This window comes from Anomaloglossus baeobatrachus, chromosome 8 (genome assembly GCF_048569485.1).
Source record: "Anomaloglossus baeobatrachus isolate aAnoBae1 chromosome 8, aAnoBae1.hap1, whole genome shotgun sequence".
NCBI classification, from domain to species: Eukaryota; Metazoa; Chordata; class Amphibia; order Anura; family Aromobatidae; genus Anomaloglossus; species Anomaloglossus baeobatrachus.
The window spans coordinates 240,093,906-240,111,872 of record NC_134360.1 but is presented as its reverse complement, the minus strand read 5'-3'; the positions used below and the strand labels follow the sequence as shown (position 1 = coordinate 240,111,872).

General features: G+C 43.9%; 2 protein-coding genes across 8 annotated transcripts in view; one reads left to right on the top strand and one right to left on the bottom strand.

Moving 5' to 3' along the window:
- Positions 1-6,924, top strand: part of C8H1orf210 (chromosome 8 C1orf210 homolog) — a 358,767-nt gene extending 351,843 nt beyond the window's left edge. For all 6 annotated transcript variants that reach the window (XM_075320441.1, XM_075320444.1, XM_075320442.1 and 3 more), the window contains 2 exons: positions 3,765-3,911; positions 6,221-6,924. In XM_075320441.1, the coding sequence (XP_075176556.1) occupies positions 3,765-3,911; positions 6,221-6,543 (470 nt within the window). In that variant the 3' untranslated portion in view covers positions 6,544-6,924. The remainder of the gene's footprint in view (positions 1-3,764; positions 3,912-6,220) is intronic.
- A 4,260-nt stretch (positions 6,925-11,184) lies between these two features.
- TMEM125 (transmembrane protein 125) overlaps positions 11,185-17,967 on the bottom strand; it is a 35,517-nt gene continuing 28,734 nt past the window's right edge. For both annotated transcript variants that reach the window (XM_075320437.1, XM_075320436.1), the window contains exon 2: positions 11,185-16,610. In XM_075320437.1, the coding sequence (XP_075176552.1) occupies positions 15,565-16,221 (657 nt within the window). In that variant the 5' untranslated portion in view covers positions 16,222-16,610 and the 3' untranslated portion in view covers positions 11,185-15,564. The remainder of the gene's footprint in view (positions 16,611-17,967) is intronic.

Here is a 17,967-nt window from a genome sequence, read left to right as displayed (position 1 = left end):
CACAGTCGGTCCGTACATTGCGATCTGTGCATTTCGGTCTGTGCATTGCAATCTATGCATTGCGGTCTGTGCATTGCTGTCTGTTAATTTCGGTCCGTGCATTGCGATCTGTGCATTGTGGTCCGTGCATTGCAGTCTATGCATTGCGGTTTGTGCATTGCGATCTTTGCAATGCAGTCTGTACATTGCGGTCTGTGTATTGTGGTCCGTGCATTGCAGTCTATGCATTGAGGTCTTGCATTGCGATCTTTGCAATGCAGTCTGTACATTGCGGACTGTGTATTGTGGTCCATGCATTGCAGTCTATGGATTGAGGTCTTGCATTGCGATCTATGCATTACAGTATGCACATTGCGGTCTGTGCATTGCGGTCTGTGCATTGCGATCTATGCATTGCAGTCTGTGCATTGTGGTCCGTGCATTGCGGTCTGTGCATTGCAATCTATGAATTGCGATCTGTGCATTGCGATCTGTGCATTGCGATCTGTGCATTGCGGTCTGTGCATTGCGGTCTGTTAATTTCGGTCCGTGCGTTGCGATCTGTGTATTGTGGTCCGTGCATTGCAGTCTATGCATTGCGGTCTTGCATTGTGATCTGTGCATTGCGGTCTGTGCATTGCGATCTGTGTATTGTGGACCGTGCATTGCAGTCTATGCATTGCAGTCTATGCATTGCGGTCTTGCATTGCAATCTGGGCTTGGACGTCTGCATTAAGGATCATATAATTCCATCTGTGACGCCCAACTCTGAGTAATCACCAGAGCTACAATATTGTTGCAGTTTTGCAGTATGGGGGTCGTTTAGTGAATACATTTGCACTCATGAGATCTCCAGTATTTGAACATCACACAAGAGCGATGGTGCAATACTCGCCAACCTGCCGCTCTACAGTTTTTGGGTAGGTTCATATGAGGAGATAAAAAAAGTTTTATCCAGAAAACTCAGGCAACTATTTTCTCACTTGTCATCCGGGTACAATCCGTTTTTTTTCAGCAGCAGCAGTTAATCATTTACAGGACCAGTGACAGTTTCCTATGTTACAGAATTGCAATGTATCCGTAAAATTCCGATGCCAAACTGCGGCTCCGTGGGGCATCCGATTTTTTTGCGTAGCCATAGACTTGAATGGCTGAGTCTGATTTGTGGAAGAAGCTTGTGCATGCTGCAATTTTTTTTTCATGATCAGATTCGGTCAGTGAAAAAAAATCCTTCATCTGCACTGTCCACATTAGCTAAGTCCGATTCATTGTTTTTTGGGGGGGTTTTCACAGAAAAATATGGTCGTATGAATGAGCCCTTTGTAAAACTGCAACTCTCATCATGTCCTGAGAACCTGTCTGATGGGAGTTGGTGGTTTATATCCTGGATGGCTGCAGATCAGCGAGCGCTGCTTGGATGCATGGGTTGTTCTTAGCTTTTATGTATATTTGTTACCATATTTACATTAGGGTTATGAATATCAATCACCCCTGAACATTCAGTGGACGATTCATGAGGAAGGGGAATTGAAAAACCATGACATTTCTGAGAATGACATTGCTCTATAAAAAAAGCTGCAGGTCACAAAACATTGTAAAAATGTTTTTATAAGACACAAGGAAGCAATAAAACAGCAGACAGGCATGGTGTAATGCTTCAGTTCTCCTGTGGGGGTGCTGCAGGGAAATGTAAACATTTGCTTCCAGGTCACTCCATAGAGCACAGATGATTGCTGAGGTCTCAGCAGCAGGACACTGGGATTTGCTGATTGTTGAGGGACACAAAAAGGAATTATCCAAAGCGGAGAACCCCTTAAATGTCAAAAGGTCATCAAATCCAATACACAAAGAAAGAGAGCGCGTAGTTTTGAATGGAGTTCCCCTTTAATTATCTATACAGTAACAGGTCACATAGTAAGAATATTAATATTCATGGAGGCTGATTATTCTGATCTAACCCCCAAACTCAGATGATTAAATTAAAGGGGTTGTCCAATAGTAAAGGTCTGCACCGTCTCTGGAGGTTTGCACCGTCTCTGGAGGTCTGCACCGTCTCTGGAGGTCTGCACCGTCTCTGGAGGTCTGCACCGTCTCTGGAGGTTTGCACCGTCTCTGGAGCTCTGCACAGTCTCTGGAGGTCTGCACCGTCTCTGGAGCTCTGCACCGTCTCTGGAGCTCTGCACCGTCTCTGGTGGTCTGCACCGTCTCTGGAGGCCTGCACCGTCTCAGGAGGTCTGCACCGTCTCAGGAGGTCTGCACCGTCTCTGGAGATCTGCACCATCTCTGAAGGCCTGCACAGTCTCTGGAGGGTCTGCACAGTCTCTGGAGGGTCTGCACAGTCTCTGGAGCTCTGCACAGTCTCTAGAGGCCTGCACCGTCTCTGGAGGTCTGCACCGTCTCTGAAGGCCTGCATCGTCTCTGGAGGGTCTGCACAGTCTCTGGAGCTCTGCACAGTCTCTAGAGGCCTGCACCGTCTCTGGAGGTCTGCACCGTCTCTGGAGATCTGCACCGTCTCTGAAGGCCTGCATAGTCTCTGGAGGGTCTGCACAGTCTCTGGAGGGTCTGCACAGTCTCTGGAGGCCTGCACCGTCTCTGGAGGCCTGCACCGTCTCTGGAGGCCTGCACCGTCTCTGGAGGCCTGCACCGTCTCTGGAGCTCTGCACCGTCTCTGGAGCTCTGCACCGTCTCTGGAGCTCTGCACCGTCTCTGGAGCTCTGCACCGTCTCTGGAGGCCTGCACCGTCTCTGGAGGTCTGCACCGTCTCTGGAGGTCGGCACCGTCTCTGGAAGTGGTGTCTCTTCTGTTTGGAAGTCATAGCACTGAAATATTTGTGGCAGTGACTTCTGAATGGAGCAGACATCATTTCTTCCCCGTGGGGGCTTGTGCTGGATCTGCGGGGGCCCTGGAATGTGGGGATGTCACCGTTTGTTATTTTCAAACAATCCTTGCCTAAAAAAAAAATATTTTACAGTCGGACAACCACCTTTCATTATGGAACGGAGCCGGGGTACGGGTGCTTTCTTTATTGCTCTGTTCTCTAGCACAACATATAAAACGATGGTGGCGTCTCCTTTGTCTATACACCGTGTAATAAATCATTTATAGGTTGGATGTCACTTACCAGGAGAATAGTTTTCTCCTAAAGGCCGCTTTACACGCTACGATTTATCTGACAATCTCATAAACGATGTGACACGACCAGATCGTAGTTACGATTTGCCGAGATCGCTCATAGGTCGTTTTGTAGCGGTCACACGTAACGACCTCACAAACGACGCAAAATCGTTCAGCGATATATTGTTTGACCAAGGCGGTCGTGTGGATGTTGTTCGTCGTTTGCAAAGTGTGAAACGTAGCAATATGTCTGCTGCGATCAAAACGACGAACAATATTTTGAAAGTGAACGACGTGTCAACGATTTTCACCCTATTTGCGATCGTTTGGAGTCACTCATAGGTGTCACTCGCAACAACGTCGCTAATGATACCGGATGTGCGTCACAGAATCCGTGACCCTGACGACATATCGTCAGATAAATCGTAGCATGTAACGGGGCCTTAACTCTTATTGTAGCAGGTCAAAAGAATCAAGGTGTCAGATAAGAGAAGAGGAGCGAGACCCCTCTGATCAGACATGGGAGACCCCCTCCTATCAGACATGGAAGAGCTGCCCCGGGGTCAGGATTCCCCTTTAGGTCCATTTTTAATGGCATTTTACTTACTTTTCTGCCAGAGTATAAGGAAATGAGTAAGACACTGAACCCGCATGACTCTTGTCTCTGCCAGCGTCTGGTGACTTCTGCTCTTGTCCGACCCTGATCGAAAAAAGGGAACTGGATGTACAGACTGCGGGCGAGGGGCACAGCGAGGTCGTCCAGCGCCACGTCCGCGACGTCAGCGACATCTCCAATGCCAGCTCGTCCTCCAACCACAGTGAGTAGCGTCCTGCCTCTATACTGACATCGTATATATAAGATTTATTGCGGCGTCACTTTATGACGTTCAACATTGCAGCAGGCAAAGCGAGAAGAGAACTGAAAAGGTTTTATTTTATGCAACAATTATCTTTAATGAAAAGTTTTATAACTTTATCATAGACTTTGTGCATCAATTCTTCATAATCTCTGCTTCTGTCACTGAATAGAAACATGTAACCAGGACGTCTCCTATAGAAATTGGTCTACTTTCTCTGGTTCTCCTCCTTTACATCAGCAGTGTCCTGTGCCCGCCAGCAGGGGGCAGTATTACACTTCTAAACTATGAAAATTGTCTCTTCAGAGTAAGCGGCCTTGAACTCTGGCGTCGTCTATTGGAAGTCACAATCCTAAAAGTCAATATCCATCATATGACTTAGGATAAAAGCCAAACCAGAATCTCAATGTGCAGACACGTGTTTCGGGGGCATTGCCTCTCATAAGTGCAAAGCATGAGATCTGATTTGGCTGTATGAGAGGACCTAAGAGTGACACATCAGGTCCGGCATGTATCTACTACTAAACTATCAGTTGTATTATACAGAAAGCCTTTCAAGCCCCTCCCCTTCACTGAGGCTCCACCCCTCTGACTATGTGTAGCACTTTTCCAATAATCTCCTTTTTCTTACTGTGATTTAGCTACGTATTTAGTTATAATCATTCTGTCCTGAAAATCATTTTTCTATGTACTAAATGCTGCAGTGTAAAGCATGGGGGAAATTATACGGAATTGTTAAACCCTTCAAATGGTCTTAAAAACTGATAATGAGGAAATTAGATGGGAACACTAATCGAACAGCTCTGGTGGTCTTATTGGTGGTCACCCAGCTTAAATAAAGAGAGGAATATATCCCATAATATGTACTGGGGGGTATAATTCATTTTTGGGGCCAGGTCTTCACTTCTATCTGTTTTTGCACTTTGTAGTTGATTCTTCCGCACTCTGATTATTTGTAGCGCTGTCCCCCGGGAGAAGGAAGGGAAAGTTTCCTGCTGTGATCGCAAACACTGCAGCTTTTGGGTGTGATACAGGAGCGCAGTATTTTGGCATCGTCCATTTAATATGTGACTTCGGCTTTATGTTTACGCTGTCGTCACGGCCGAGTCCTCGGCTCCTTCCAGTTTCCTTGTTTGTACAAGGCTGTTAATAATAATGCGCACGCCCTCCGTCTGCTCATATTTAACTGCACGATTATTGTCGCTCTGTAAACAAGAGCTTGGTATCCAGAATATTAGGAGATTTGTGTGGAACTACAAGTCTCAGCATGTCCTGAAGTTTACTACTTTAGTTTGTAAGAGACTCCTATGGTCGAGAATTAAAATGAGCAAATGCTAAAGAAGCAGCCATCCCGCGGAAAATGTGGGGTTCTGTCACAGACAGTCGTCTCTCTGCATTTAGAGACTTGTGACAGGATCGGGGCCAGAGTCTCTCTTTGCCATCTATTCTAATTCATTCTGAAGCTTGGCCTCGAGGTGGAAGGAGCTGCTGAGCCCTTGTTGTTTGATGCGGTGTAAGCTTCAGTCCTGGTGTCTGACTGCAGCCGTAAAGACGGGCTTTAATCTTTCTGTCGTACTTTCCCCCTTGTATTAGTGCAGAGGTGGGACTAGCGATCCTCACCTGCCAGCTCACTAGCCAGGGTTATTACAGGATCTCTCAGGGTTTCGGGTATCCTGCTCAGCGACAGGTGCGCAACCTGTATAGGGACTGGCTAGGAGAGTAGGGTACAGCCACATCATCTCCTTCTATAGCACTAGGGCCAACCATTGTTAAAGTATCCCCATTGTACCCCTTGTTTATTGTGGTGAAACCCCTGTTTGTTTTGTGTCTTGCCACCCCAAGTCCGTGCGTGACAGGTTCTGCATAGGTTGGTCTGATTCCCCTTCTTCATCGGCTGTGCTAAAAGCAGACAAGGCTCCTCTACCCATGTACAGCTCGAGGGTCCCTCTGGCCTTTTTACAAGAAATTGTGAAGAATTGAGGCTGTCTGAAATCAGGACCACTGGGCTTCTATGTCCTACTTTGACTCTTTCTTTGGGCCTCCTTTAACTTTTGTTTACTCCCCTGCTTAAGTTGGAGGCTAGAAATAAATCTTATCTAACACAACCTCACATTGCAAGTAAATCATCCAGGCTAAGAACATTAGAAGGGAAAAGGGGTGCAATTTAGGAACCCCGGAAAGTTGTGAGATGTCCCCGAGCTACAATGTTGCCTTTTAGAGTTGTGAGGGTCTGAATTTCAACCTTGATGTTTTTTCTTTTTTCTTCACAGCCTCTGTCTCTCCAATCGCTCCACTTTCTCAGGGTAGAAGTTGGCCGTACCTGGTGGGATTTGTGCTGATCGCCGGCACCCTGTCCCTTCTCATTGCCGCTGCTGCCAAATGCAACCTCTTCCACCGGTATTTCCGCAGCTATCGGCATCGCCCCCTACCTGAGAACGAATGGATTACGGAGTCTCAGAATGAGCTGCCAGGGGTGCCCCTTCCACCACAAGATGATGAGGATGGCTTTATAGAGGACAATTACATCCAACCTAGTGACCATCGAGAAGAGCTGGATGAGGAGGATTTGAGTGAACTACATGGAGAACTTTAGGACTTGAGGAGATAAGAATCCTCAAGTTCTGCGCCTTCTTATTTGGTTTCTGAAGATGACAGTGAAGGAGAACATAGTCTTTAATGAACATCTGGAGGTCCTGGTAAGAACCATGAAGACCAAGTGTCGTAGGGCATGTACTGGGCTCATGATGATTGCTATTCCTGATGTATCCACTGCCTGTGGTCGTATACACTGGATCAAGATTCATCATTTTCAATATCTGAAAATGATGTCACCTATGAAGACCATGAGAATGATTACCTGGCTTCTTATCATAAATGGTCAACACTCCAATCACAGCCGAAGCTCCAAATCAGAGTCTCTTGTTATTCCTCAGGGTCATTGCATCTTATGCATTAATAAAAAAAAAAATCCAAATTTTGTTGTTCAGTTACTTGTGGTTTCCAATGTTTGCTGTTGTAGAAATCATATGTGATTTCACTTGTTGAGTTTATGCATGGCAGCCTGTTAGAAAAAGCAAAGCTGCAGTGTAAAGCAGTGGGGGCAAAGCAGCAGAATGATCATCTGTTAACCCTAGAACGCGCAAGCAATTCAATCTACCATAGAAAACAAATGAAATAGCAGGCCTGCGAAGCCCCAGGTATGCGTTCTAGGGTTAAACTAACACTGACATTGATATTGCTAGAGTCACGGATCATCAAAGATGTGTGATCATGAAAATGGCCTGACAACCTTAGAATAAAATAGATTTAGATTGGCCATCATAAGTATGTTGTAACAAACAGCAGATAATCTGCAGCACTACTAGGGGGAAGTTGGTGTACATAGATTTACACAGCCACCACTAGAGGGAGCTCACTACATACAGTTTTATACAGCCACCACTAGAGGGAGCTCACTACATACAGATTTATACAGCCACCACTAGAGGGAGCTCACTACATACAGATTTATACAGCCACCACTAGAGGGAGCTCACTACATACAGATTTATACAGCCATCACTAGAGGGAGCTCAGTATATACAAATTTATACTGCCACCACTAGGGGGAGATCAGTATATACAGATGTATACAGCCACCACTAGGGGGAGCTCCCTACATACAGATTTATACAGTCACCACTAGAGGGAGCTCACTACATACAGATTTATACTGCCACCACTAGAGGGAGCTCAGTATATACAGATGTATACAGCCACCACTAGAGGGAGCTCACTACATACAGATTTATACAGCCACCACTAGAGGGAGCTTACTACATACAGATTTATACAGCCACCACTAGGGGGAGCTCACTACATACAGATTTATACAGCCACCACTGGAGTGAGCTCACTACATACAGATTTATACGGCCACCACTAGAGGGAGCTCACTGCATACAGATTTATACAGTCACCACTAGAGGGAGCTCACTACATACAGATTTATACAGTCACCACTAGAGGGAGCTCACTACATACAGATTTATACATCTACCACTGGAGGGAGCACACTACATACAGATTGATACAGCCACCACTAGAGGGAGCTCACTACATTCAGATTTATACAGCCACCACTAGAGGGAGCTCACTACATACAGATGTATACATCCACCACTAGAGGGAACTCACTACATACAGATTTATACAGCCACCACTAGAGGGAGCTCACTACATACAGATTTATACAACCACCACTAGAGGGATCTCACTACATACAGATTTATACAGCCACCACTAGAGGGAACTCACTACATACAGATTTATACAGCTATAAAAACACAAATGAAACTGACCAGCACCTCCTAAGGATGAAGCAAGAGTGAACTGATGAAAGCTGCAATGGCTATGCTATGCTATACTATAGAAGCTGCAATGTGCAACAGAACACTATGTGCACCACTATGGGTACAAAGATTAAATGTGAAATTTAAACTGCGTTACTGCTATATAGATAGGCCAAAAACCTACAAATATAAAGGGCAGGAAGGATTCAGCACTAATTTAAAACAGTCAGGGCTGATGGAAGGAGCTAAGGAGGCAGTCACAACTTCCTGTTTTAAATTAGTGCAGGATCCTTCCTGCCCTTTAAATTTGTGGACCTTTTGCACAGTAGAGGCATTTCTCATAGGTTAAGTTTCCTCGAGAAAAAGGAACACCTTGATATGGCCGGTGGGCACACACGAATTGGTGAATTTGTGCACCAAGCACCTTCATTTTATAAGTATAGTCTATATAACAGTAATGCAGTTTAAATTTCACATTTTTAATGCTTGTATATATCTTAGCATATACACAGTGATGCTGTATTCTTTACAGATTTATACAGCCAAACTAGGGGAAGCTCAGTATATTCATATGTATACAGCTACTACCAAGGGAAGCTCACTGCATACAGGTTTATATAGTCACCACTAGAGGGAGCTCACTACATACAAATTTATACAGCCACTAGGGGGAGATCACTACATACAATTGTATACATTCACCATTAGAGGGAATTCATTAAATACATATTTATACAGTCACCATTAGCGAGCACTCACACCATACAGATTTATACAGTCATCATTAGAGGGAGCTCACTATATGCAGATTTATACAGCTGCCACTAGAGAGAGCGCACTACATACAGATTTATACAACCACCACTAGGGGGAGCTCACTACGTACAGATGTAAACAGTCACCACTAGGGGGAGGTCACCACATACATATTTATACATCCACCACTAGAGGGAGCTCACTACATACAGATTTATACAGCCACCACTAGAGGGAGCTCACTACATACAGATTTATACAGTCACCACTAGAGGGAGCTCACTACATACAGATTTATACAGCCACCACTAGAGGGAGCTCACTACATAAAGATTTATACAGCCACCACTAGGGGGAGCTCACTGCATACAGATTTATACATCCACCACTAGAGGGAGCTTATTACATACAGATTTATACAGCCACTACTAGAGGGAGCTTACTACATACTGATTTATACAGTCACCACTAGAGGGAGCTCACTACCTACAGATTTATACATCCACCACTAGAGGGAGCTTATTACATACAGATTTATACAGCCACTACTAGACGGAGCTTACTACATACTGATTTATACAGTCACCACTAGGGGGAGCTCATTATATACAGATTTATACAGTCACCACTAGAGGGAGCTTACTACATACAGATTTATACAGCCACCACTATGGGGAGTTCACTACATACAGATTTATACAGCCACCACTAGAGGGAGCTTATTACATACAGATTTATACAGCCACCACTAGGGGGAGCTCACTACATACAGATTTATACAGCCACCACTAGAGGGAGCTCACTACATACAGATTTATACAGCCACCACTAGAGGGAGCTTATTACATACAGATTTATACAGCCACCACTAGGGGGAGCTCACTACATACAGATTTATACAGCCACCACTAGATGGAGCTCACTACATACAGATTTATACAGCCACCACTAGGGGGAGCTCACTACATACAGATTTATACAGCCACCACTAGAGGGAGCTCACTACATACAAATTTATACAGCCACCACTAGAGGGAGCTTATTACATACAGATTTATACAGCCACCACTAGAGGGAGCTCACTACATATAGATTTATACAGCCACCACTAGAGGGAGCTCACTACATACAGATTTATACAGCCACCACTAGGGGGAGCTCACTACATACAGATTTATACAGCCACCACTAGAGGGAGCTCACTACATACAGATTTATACAGCCACCACTAGAGGGAGCTTATTACATACAGATTTATACAGCCACCACTAGGGGGAGCTCACTACATACAGATTTATACAGCCACCACTAGATGGAGCTCACTACATACAGATTTATACAGCCACCACTAGGGGGAGCTCACTACATACAGATTTATACAGCCACCACTAGAGGGAGCTCACTACATACAGATTTATACAGCCACCACTTGAGGGAGCTTATTACATACAGATTTATACAGCCACCACTAGGGGGAGCTCACTACATAGATTTATACAGCCACCACTAGAGGGAGCTCACTACATACAGATTTATACAGCCACCACTAGAGGGAGCTTATTACATACAGATTTATACAGCCACCACTAGAGGGAGCTCACTACATATAGATTTATACAGCCACCACTAGAGGGAGCTCACTACATATAGATTTATACAGCCACCACTAGAGGGAGCTTATTACATACAGATTTATACAGCCACCACTAGAGGGAGCTCACTACATATAGATTTATACAGCCACCACTAGAGGGAGCTCACTACATACAGATTTATACAGCCACCACTAGAGGGAGCTCACTACATACAGATTTATATAGCCACCACTAGGGGGAGCTCACTACATACAGATTTATACAGCCACCACTAGAGGGAGCTCACTACATACAGATTTATACAGGTAACACTGCATACATCTCTGCATGAGACCAATAGTGTCAATATGATAATGTAATACTGACATTACAATGTTATGTCGTAAAAGAAATCAGTCTTTGTTGAGTCCCAGGCTGACAGAATGGTCACATTTTACTTCCTTCATTTGTTTTTTTTTGTATCACAGCAATGTAGCGCTGAGCCCTTATTAAGATATTTTATATAATTAATTAGCAGATAATACCAGAGAAACACAAAGAAAACAAAGCAGATAGAATCACAATGTCTTTAATATCGTGTCATATATTAGCATCTCATTAAATAATCTTCATTTCTTTGTATTGTAAAAATATATTATGTCTGTACCACGTCTTCATATATCAGCATCTCAGATGCATCAGGATAGAATCCTCCTATACCTCCTGCTCTGGACAGATTGTATGAGTGGAGGGCCGGCTCCTGCCCAGCACCTTCTGGAGGATGACTGCAATGTAAGGCCTCAGTGTAGGGGCCCCTATAAAGGACCTGGGACCACCACAGCAATGGGAGTCGCATGAGGTCATTGTATAGAGCAGGCTGTGTGGATCCAGGTGAGTAGAGGTGGGGTGCTGCTTGTATTTACTGCTAGGGATAAATCTAGATACAATGTTTCAAATACTTTGTGCTATTGTCATTATATTCCAGTCACATCCAGAGCTGCAATCACAGTTCTGCCATTCTATTGTTATGTAAAGCTGTTTCAGTCTTGTTAATATATTAAAACTTATCTCATCCAGAGCTGGAATCACAGTTCTGCTATTATATTATTATGTAAAGCTGTTTCAGTCTTGTTAATATATTAAAACTTATCTCATCCAGAGCTGGAATCACAGTTCTGCTATTATATTATTATGTAAAGCTGTTTCAGTTCTGTTAATATATTAAGACTTATCTTATTCAGAGCTGTATTCACAATTCTGCTGATACATCAAATTTGACACCAGAGCTGCAATCACAATTCTGCTGATGTTCGTTATTTTAGCACATGCGTTAAACTTTTTATTTTTTTATCTCCTACCTCAGGATTTATATGGATCGGATGGTTTGTATTTTGTCGGCTCAGATGCTTGCAGCTACTTATCCATGGCTGCTCTATAGCCCTTACCTGAACTCCAACAAGGCAGTTGATTTTGCATGTGTGACAGCGAGAGAGCAACAACTGAATGTGCAGTGAACAGGGAGCCGGCTTCTGAGGACGCTGGTAACCAATGAAATATTGGGTAACCCACCAACACACCACAGGGGGCAGTGAAGGGATAGTGACTGGGGAGCAGGAGAAGGCAGCAGAATTCTAAATGCAGCTCTTGTTACTAGAGTATAAAATGCAATACAAGATCAGTATAAAATGATAGGCTAGGTTAGCACACTGCGTCTTTTTGACGCTGCGTTTTTGTGCGTTTTTAGCCGCTAAAACGCACCTGCGTCGAAAAAATGCATCAAAAAACGCATGCGTTTTTGCTGCGATTTGGTGCGTTTTTGGCTGCGTTTTTGATCTCTGCGTTTTGCTGCGTTTTTCCAATGCATTGCATGGGCGGAAAACGCAGAAAAACGCAGGAAAGAACTGACATGTCCATTTTTTTTTTTTTTTTTTTTTTTTTTAACTCAAAAACGCAGGTAAAAAAAACAGATGTTTGCGGACAGCAAAAATGAAAACTCATAGACTTTGCTGGGGAAGCAAAGTCCTGCAGTTTTAAGGCCAAAAACACACCCGAAAAACGCACTGTGCGCACATAGCCATAAAGTGTAAACAGGACGTGTTATGTAGTGGATGAGACGGACACATCCGAGGGGCTGATTGGAAGGAGTTCTGCATTCTATGGAACTGGAATTTTGCAAACTTGAGCATTCTTATTGTGGTTTCTGACAAGGTCCAAGACAATCTGCACATGTGTGACACCCAGTGATGAGGGAGGGTTGTTTTCACTAGAATTTACATCCTCATCAGCTGTTATGTGACACCAGGAGACAAGGAGTCAGCAAACAGGCAATGTCATGTATGTGGGGGAGGGGTGCTGACCCCTGTGCAGTCACTATGCACTGAAGTATCATAAACTGCGGCCCTCCAGTACTGCTCTCCTCTTACAGGGCCACAGCAAGTAATAGGCAAAGGCTTTACTAATGGGGATTTATAATGATCCATATACCATGCTTGTTATTATATAGTGTCGGGTTCAGAAAACCCAATCCCAAATACTCCACTGGTGTAAAAAAGGGATTTCCAGTTTTGGAGGAGTAAATAAAGCCCATCTCCCTCTCTGGGGGGACCCAGCCCATACATGTAATCCACACACAGCCCACTGATTTCAATGGGCAGCATGCAATACCATATTGCTCCAGTTGGGGTGCTGCTGTTTCCAGCTTAGGAAGGGCTCCAAATCTACGATCAGATCATTGTTACCTATCTGCACATTTTTAGCTGGTAGTTGACAATTAAATGTTATTATTTTGGGCTCTTTATGGAAGATTTTGGAAAAATTGTTCCTCTTTTTGCATTTCTTTAATACACTACAGCCATATTTTTCACCAGTAGGCTGCAGTTGCTGAACTAGTTTCCCTAAGAAATGGGTATATACACATAAGGGTTAACTCAAATATGACGAGTGCAATGCGAGAAAAATAGGTATTGCACTCGGACCCATGTTATTCAATGAGGCAGTGCAGATCTGCCATGTTTTCCTTAGGGCGCGCTCACACATCCAGCTTTTCGCCGGTTTGACGGATGCGGCGCACGCCCGTACAGTGTATACAGTACAGTGGCAGCGCAACAAGCGTCGGTCACATGCTGTCATGTGACCGGAGCATGTGACCCGGAAGTTGCTGCGCTGCCACTGTACTGTATCATACTGTACTGGCGTGCGCCGCATCCGTCAAACTGGCGAAAAGCCGAATATGTGAGCGCGCCCTTAGCTGTTTTTGGCCTGAATAATAAATCGCAGCATGGTGCAAATGTCGCATAGTCTACAAGAAAAACATATTTTTATGCCTCTTTTCTGGTAGAAACTATTTTATGTCTATAGTGTTTTGTTCTTGGGGCCATAAATCTTTGATACGGCGATGTCCGCCAATGCAACATTGCACCATTATCTTTGCAAATATCAACATGCAAATAGAGCAAATGCTATGCATTATTACATGCTATTAAAATGAATGGTATAGCATGCAATGTGTTAAATTTCAATGTAAAAATTGCTCTAGCTTCTGCATTGAGGCCCCTATCATCAGGCTTTGCCACTAAGTACTTATCCTTATCATAGGCGTAACTCCTGCAAAGGAAAAACTCTTGTTTGATCATTAGATAAACACTGTTACATTGTAGATGGTTCCTCTGCTGATTGCTCGTTTCCCACCATGGCTTGTGAGCACAATTCTTGTTCTTTGACTCCATTGTGACTTCATAGGAATGAGAAGACGGGTCAAGGACCCCACAAATTGCAGCGGGGACAGCAGAGGACACTTGGACATGACAAGGACACTTGTTAGCGCTCATCTATTAGGTCATAAATTTTATGTAGAAATCAAATTAATATTGGATCTGACTTCAGATGTGACTGGAGTACAAGCCTCGAGATCAGTATTCAGAAAGTGACTCAAGGATTTCAGGTGTGTGGAGGGACGGAGTCTTTTCTCTGCCATTACCCGTGATGACTCCCATGAGAATTTGCCGCTTATATCAGTGCTCATTTCTAGAGGACATATTTGATGGATTTTCTATAACTGTAAAAGGAACATCCTTGATTTTCTTGCAAAGATCTGTTCTCTAGTTTGAAAGTTATCCAAAGGATAGGGGATAACTTTCCGATCTCTGGCATCTGACTGCCATGGCCCTCACCGATCCCAAGAGAGTATGATCTAAAGAGCCCCGGCTGAATGGAGAAGAGGTCAATTATGTGCACCACCTCTCTATTCCTTCTAATGGGCGCGCCGAGAACCAGACAAACGGCCCGCTCAGCAGTCTCCAGCATTCCCATTAAGAATGTGCGCACTACCGCTTCATTCAATCAACCTCAGCTCTGAAGGTCTCCAGATCGGTGAAGCCATGGCCGTCAGACTCCCAGTGATTGGAAAGTTATCTACTCTCCAAGGGATCGAGGATAACTTTTAGACTTTAGAACACCCCTTTAAGTTGAAGGTTAGGAATGTTCACATAACTGGCCATTGGGAATTATTTCCTTCAACCCAGCTGCTGTCCTCATCATGACATCCAAATAACATCATACTAATCCTATCTTTATCATGACATCATCATAACCCTACCATGTGTCTATCCTAAAATTTCCTCAACGTGACATCATTATGACCACATCAATTCCTCGTCATGATTTCACCTTGACTTTAACGCGACATCTTCATGACCCTATCATGTCTTCAACATGACCTTTTCATGATCTCACCAATGAACTCAATATGACATTATTATGACCTCATCATGATCTCACCATAAATTAAACATGACATCATCATGTACTCATCATGATTTCAGCATAACATGATCGTGTCACCATTGTGGTTTTCATCCTGACATCATTATATCCTAGCCAATACAATTTTTGGCTCAGATTTTGGTGAAATTCAGAAGAGCTCACTGCCATTGGTTACTTTGGCATAGAATAAGCTCATATGAGATTGGCCAAACTCGAAGTGGTGTTCTGCCGTTGATGTAATTGCCCGGAGATGGAGAAGACCTCAGTAATACGGGAATGAAACCGACTAGAAACACAAGATCTGCAAAACACCACTAGAGTGAATATAATGACACCAACGAGGAGAATTGATCCCACAACGGTCAGCGTCACCCCCACACTGTGCATGGTGACCAGAATAGGAGGGAAGCCTGGAGATTCTCCAGCAACAGAAAGTACAAGAAGGGAAATCCCACAAATGAGGATAATTATGGAGCTTACGAGGAAAACCAACACATCGGATAATCCTCCACTCTTCAGCATATTGATGTGGTCACGCCTGGTCAAACATTGCATGTCTTGGATAGCTGAGCTCAGGAGTTGTTTCAGTAAAATCAGCAGGGCAAGTATACAAAGTGTCGCTCCAACAGCCAATCTCCATTCTCCTGATCGACTGGTGGTGGTGGAGAGTAGTACAATACCACCAATGCCACAGGCCAAGATAAGGAGCACAGAGAAACAGTAGCAAACTATGGACTTGACCGGCTCCCTAGACCACCACAGATCGGTATGCTCCTCTAGAGCGTCGCTCTGGATCTGTTCTTGGTTCGGTGAGGCCCTCGGTGGAGGCAACGCGTCAATGGAAGACATGGTTACAGCAGAAGGACCAAAAGAGGAAAACTTGGAAAATTCTTAAAGTACAAGCAGAATCTCAAGGCTTCTTCTCCAGGAATCCAGCCATGATAGACGTTTGTGAGATTATGGAACAGAGTTCACAGACCAAAAACCCACAGGACTCGTCATGACCAGGGCTCTAGGAGATTCATCGGAGGTCAGATCTTATAATAGAGGCTCAGCTGGAGGGGCACAATCACCGGAAGACCAAGAACAGCAAGACGTCTCGCTGATGGACATTTGGTAGTCAACGTCATATGGGACAGGACTTCCTTCAAGGTCTTTCCTGTTGATTATAGCAACAACCTCTTCATCTTAGATGACTGTACATGGGGTGTCCTTCAGTCTTCAAGATGACATTTCACCTAAAACATGAAAGCATTAATGAATTAGTATTGATCCTGGAAGATGATTAATCATTCCGGAGAAGGCAGAAAAATGGGGATCAACAAGTACAAAGGCTACACAGGCAGACATGGCTAACAGAACCTATAGGAAGAGAATATGTAAATAGTGATGTATATACAAGTGCAAGGTCTATACAGGCAGACATGGCAAACAGATCCTATAGGAAAAGAGTATGTAAATAGTGATGCATAAACAAGTGCGAGGACCCTACAGGACAGACATGGCTAACAGATTAGATGAGAGTGGATGTGTGTATACAATGGATTTTAGGCAGGTGTATTAAAAATGCTGCAAAGTAAGAAGCCTCCAAAGATGGAAGTGTTGATCGTTTATATTTATCAATTATAAAATGCAAAGTGAATGAACAAAAGAGAAATGTAGATCGCATCAATATTTCAGCGATCGCCATTTGCCTTCAAAATAGCATCAATTTTTTTTTATTTTTTTTTATAGGTACGCTTATAAAAAGTCAAGGATTTCGTGGAATTATTTTATGGTGTTTGACTAACTAATTATACCCAATGGGTGATAATGATCATCATTTTCAAATGTAGGTTGAGGCACTGTGATTAAAGGGAACCCGTCAGCAGATTTTTAGACTAACTTCCTCTGAAATATTGATGACGTTCATAACTTTGTATTGTAAGTCTGTCTCTCCATTCTCTAAAAATCCATCCACCAATGTTTATGCAAATGCACTAGCAAGTGCAAGAGGTTTGGCCTGCACGTCCAGCTCTTCAGCCTCTCTCCATCTTTGTCCTCCTGTCAGTGTCTGGCAGATCACTCTTCTCTGCACCCAGGAATGATGGCGTCTGTGCGAGATTTCGGGCAGTGGAGCAGGTCACAGAGAGAGTGACTTGTCACTCACTGACAGAAGACAGACGAATTTTCAAAGAAAAAACGGGGGTCACTGCCGGCCTTATCACCAATGCAGGCCGGAATTATTAATCCAAGTTTTTTTTATTGCAGGCACATATACAGGTCAACGCATTTCAGGGGTCTCTGCCCTCTTCTTAAGGACAGTATAGTAATGACAAGGACACTATCCTTGTCATTACTATACTGTCCTGAAGAAGGGGGTAGAGACCCCTGAAATGCGTTGACTTGTATATGTGCAAGCAATAAAAGACTTGGAATAATAATTCCGGCCGGCATTGGTGATAAGTGCAGCAGTGACCCCCATTTTTCCTTTGAAAATCCATCTAATATTCCTGCGGGGCTGCAGCAATCTCCATCCATGATTATGTGATTTTAGGTATTGTGACTTTTTCACAACTGCTATAGGTGAGTGCACCTTAATTATCATTATCTGGT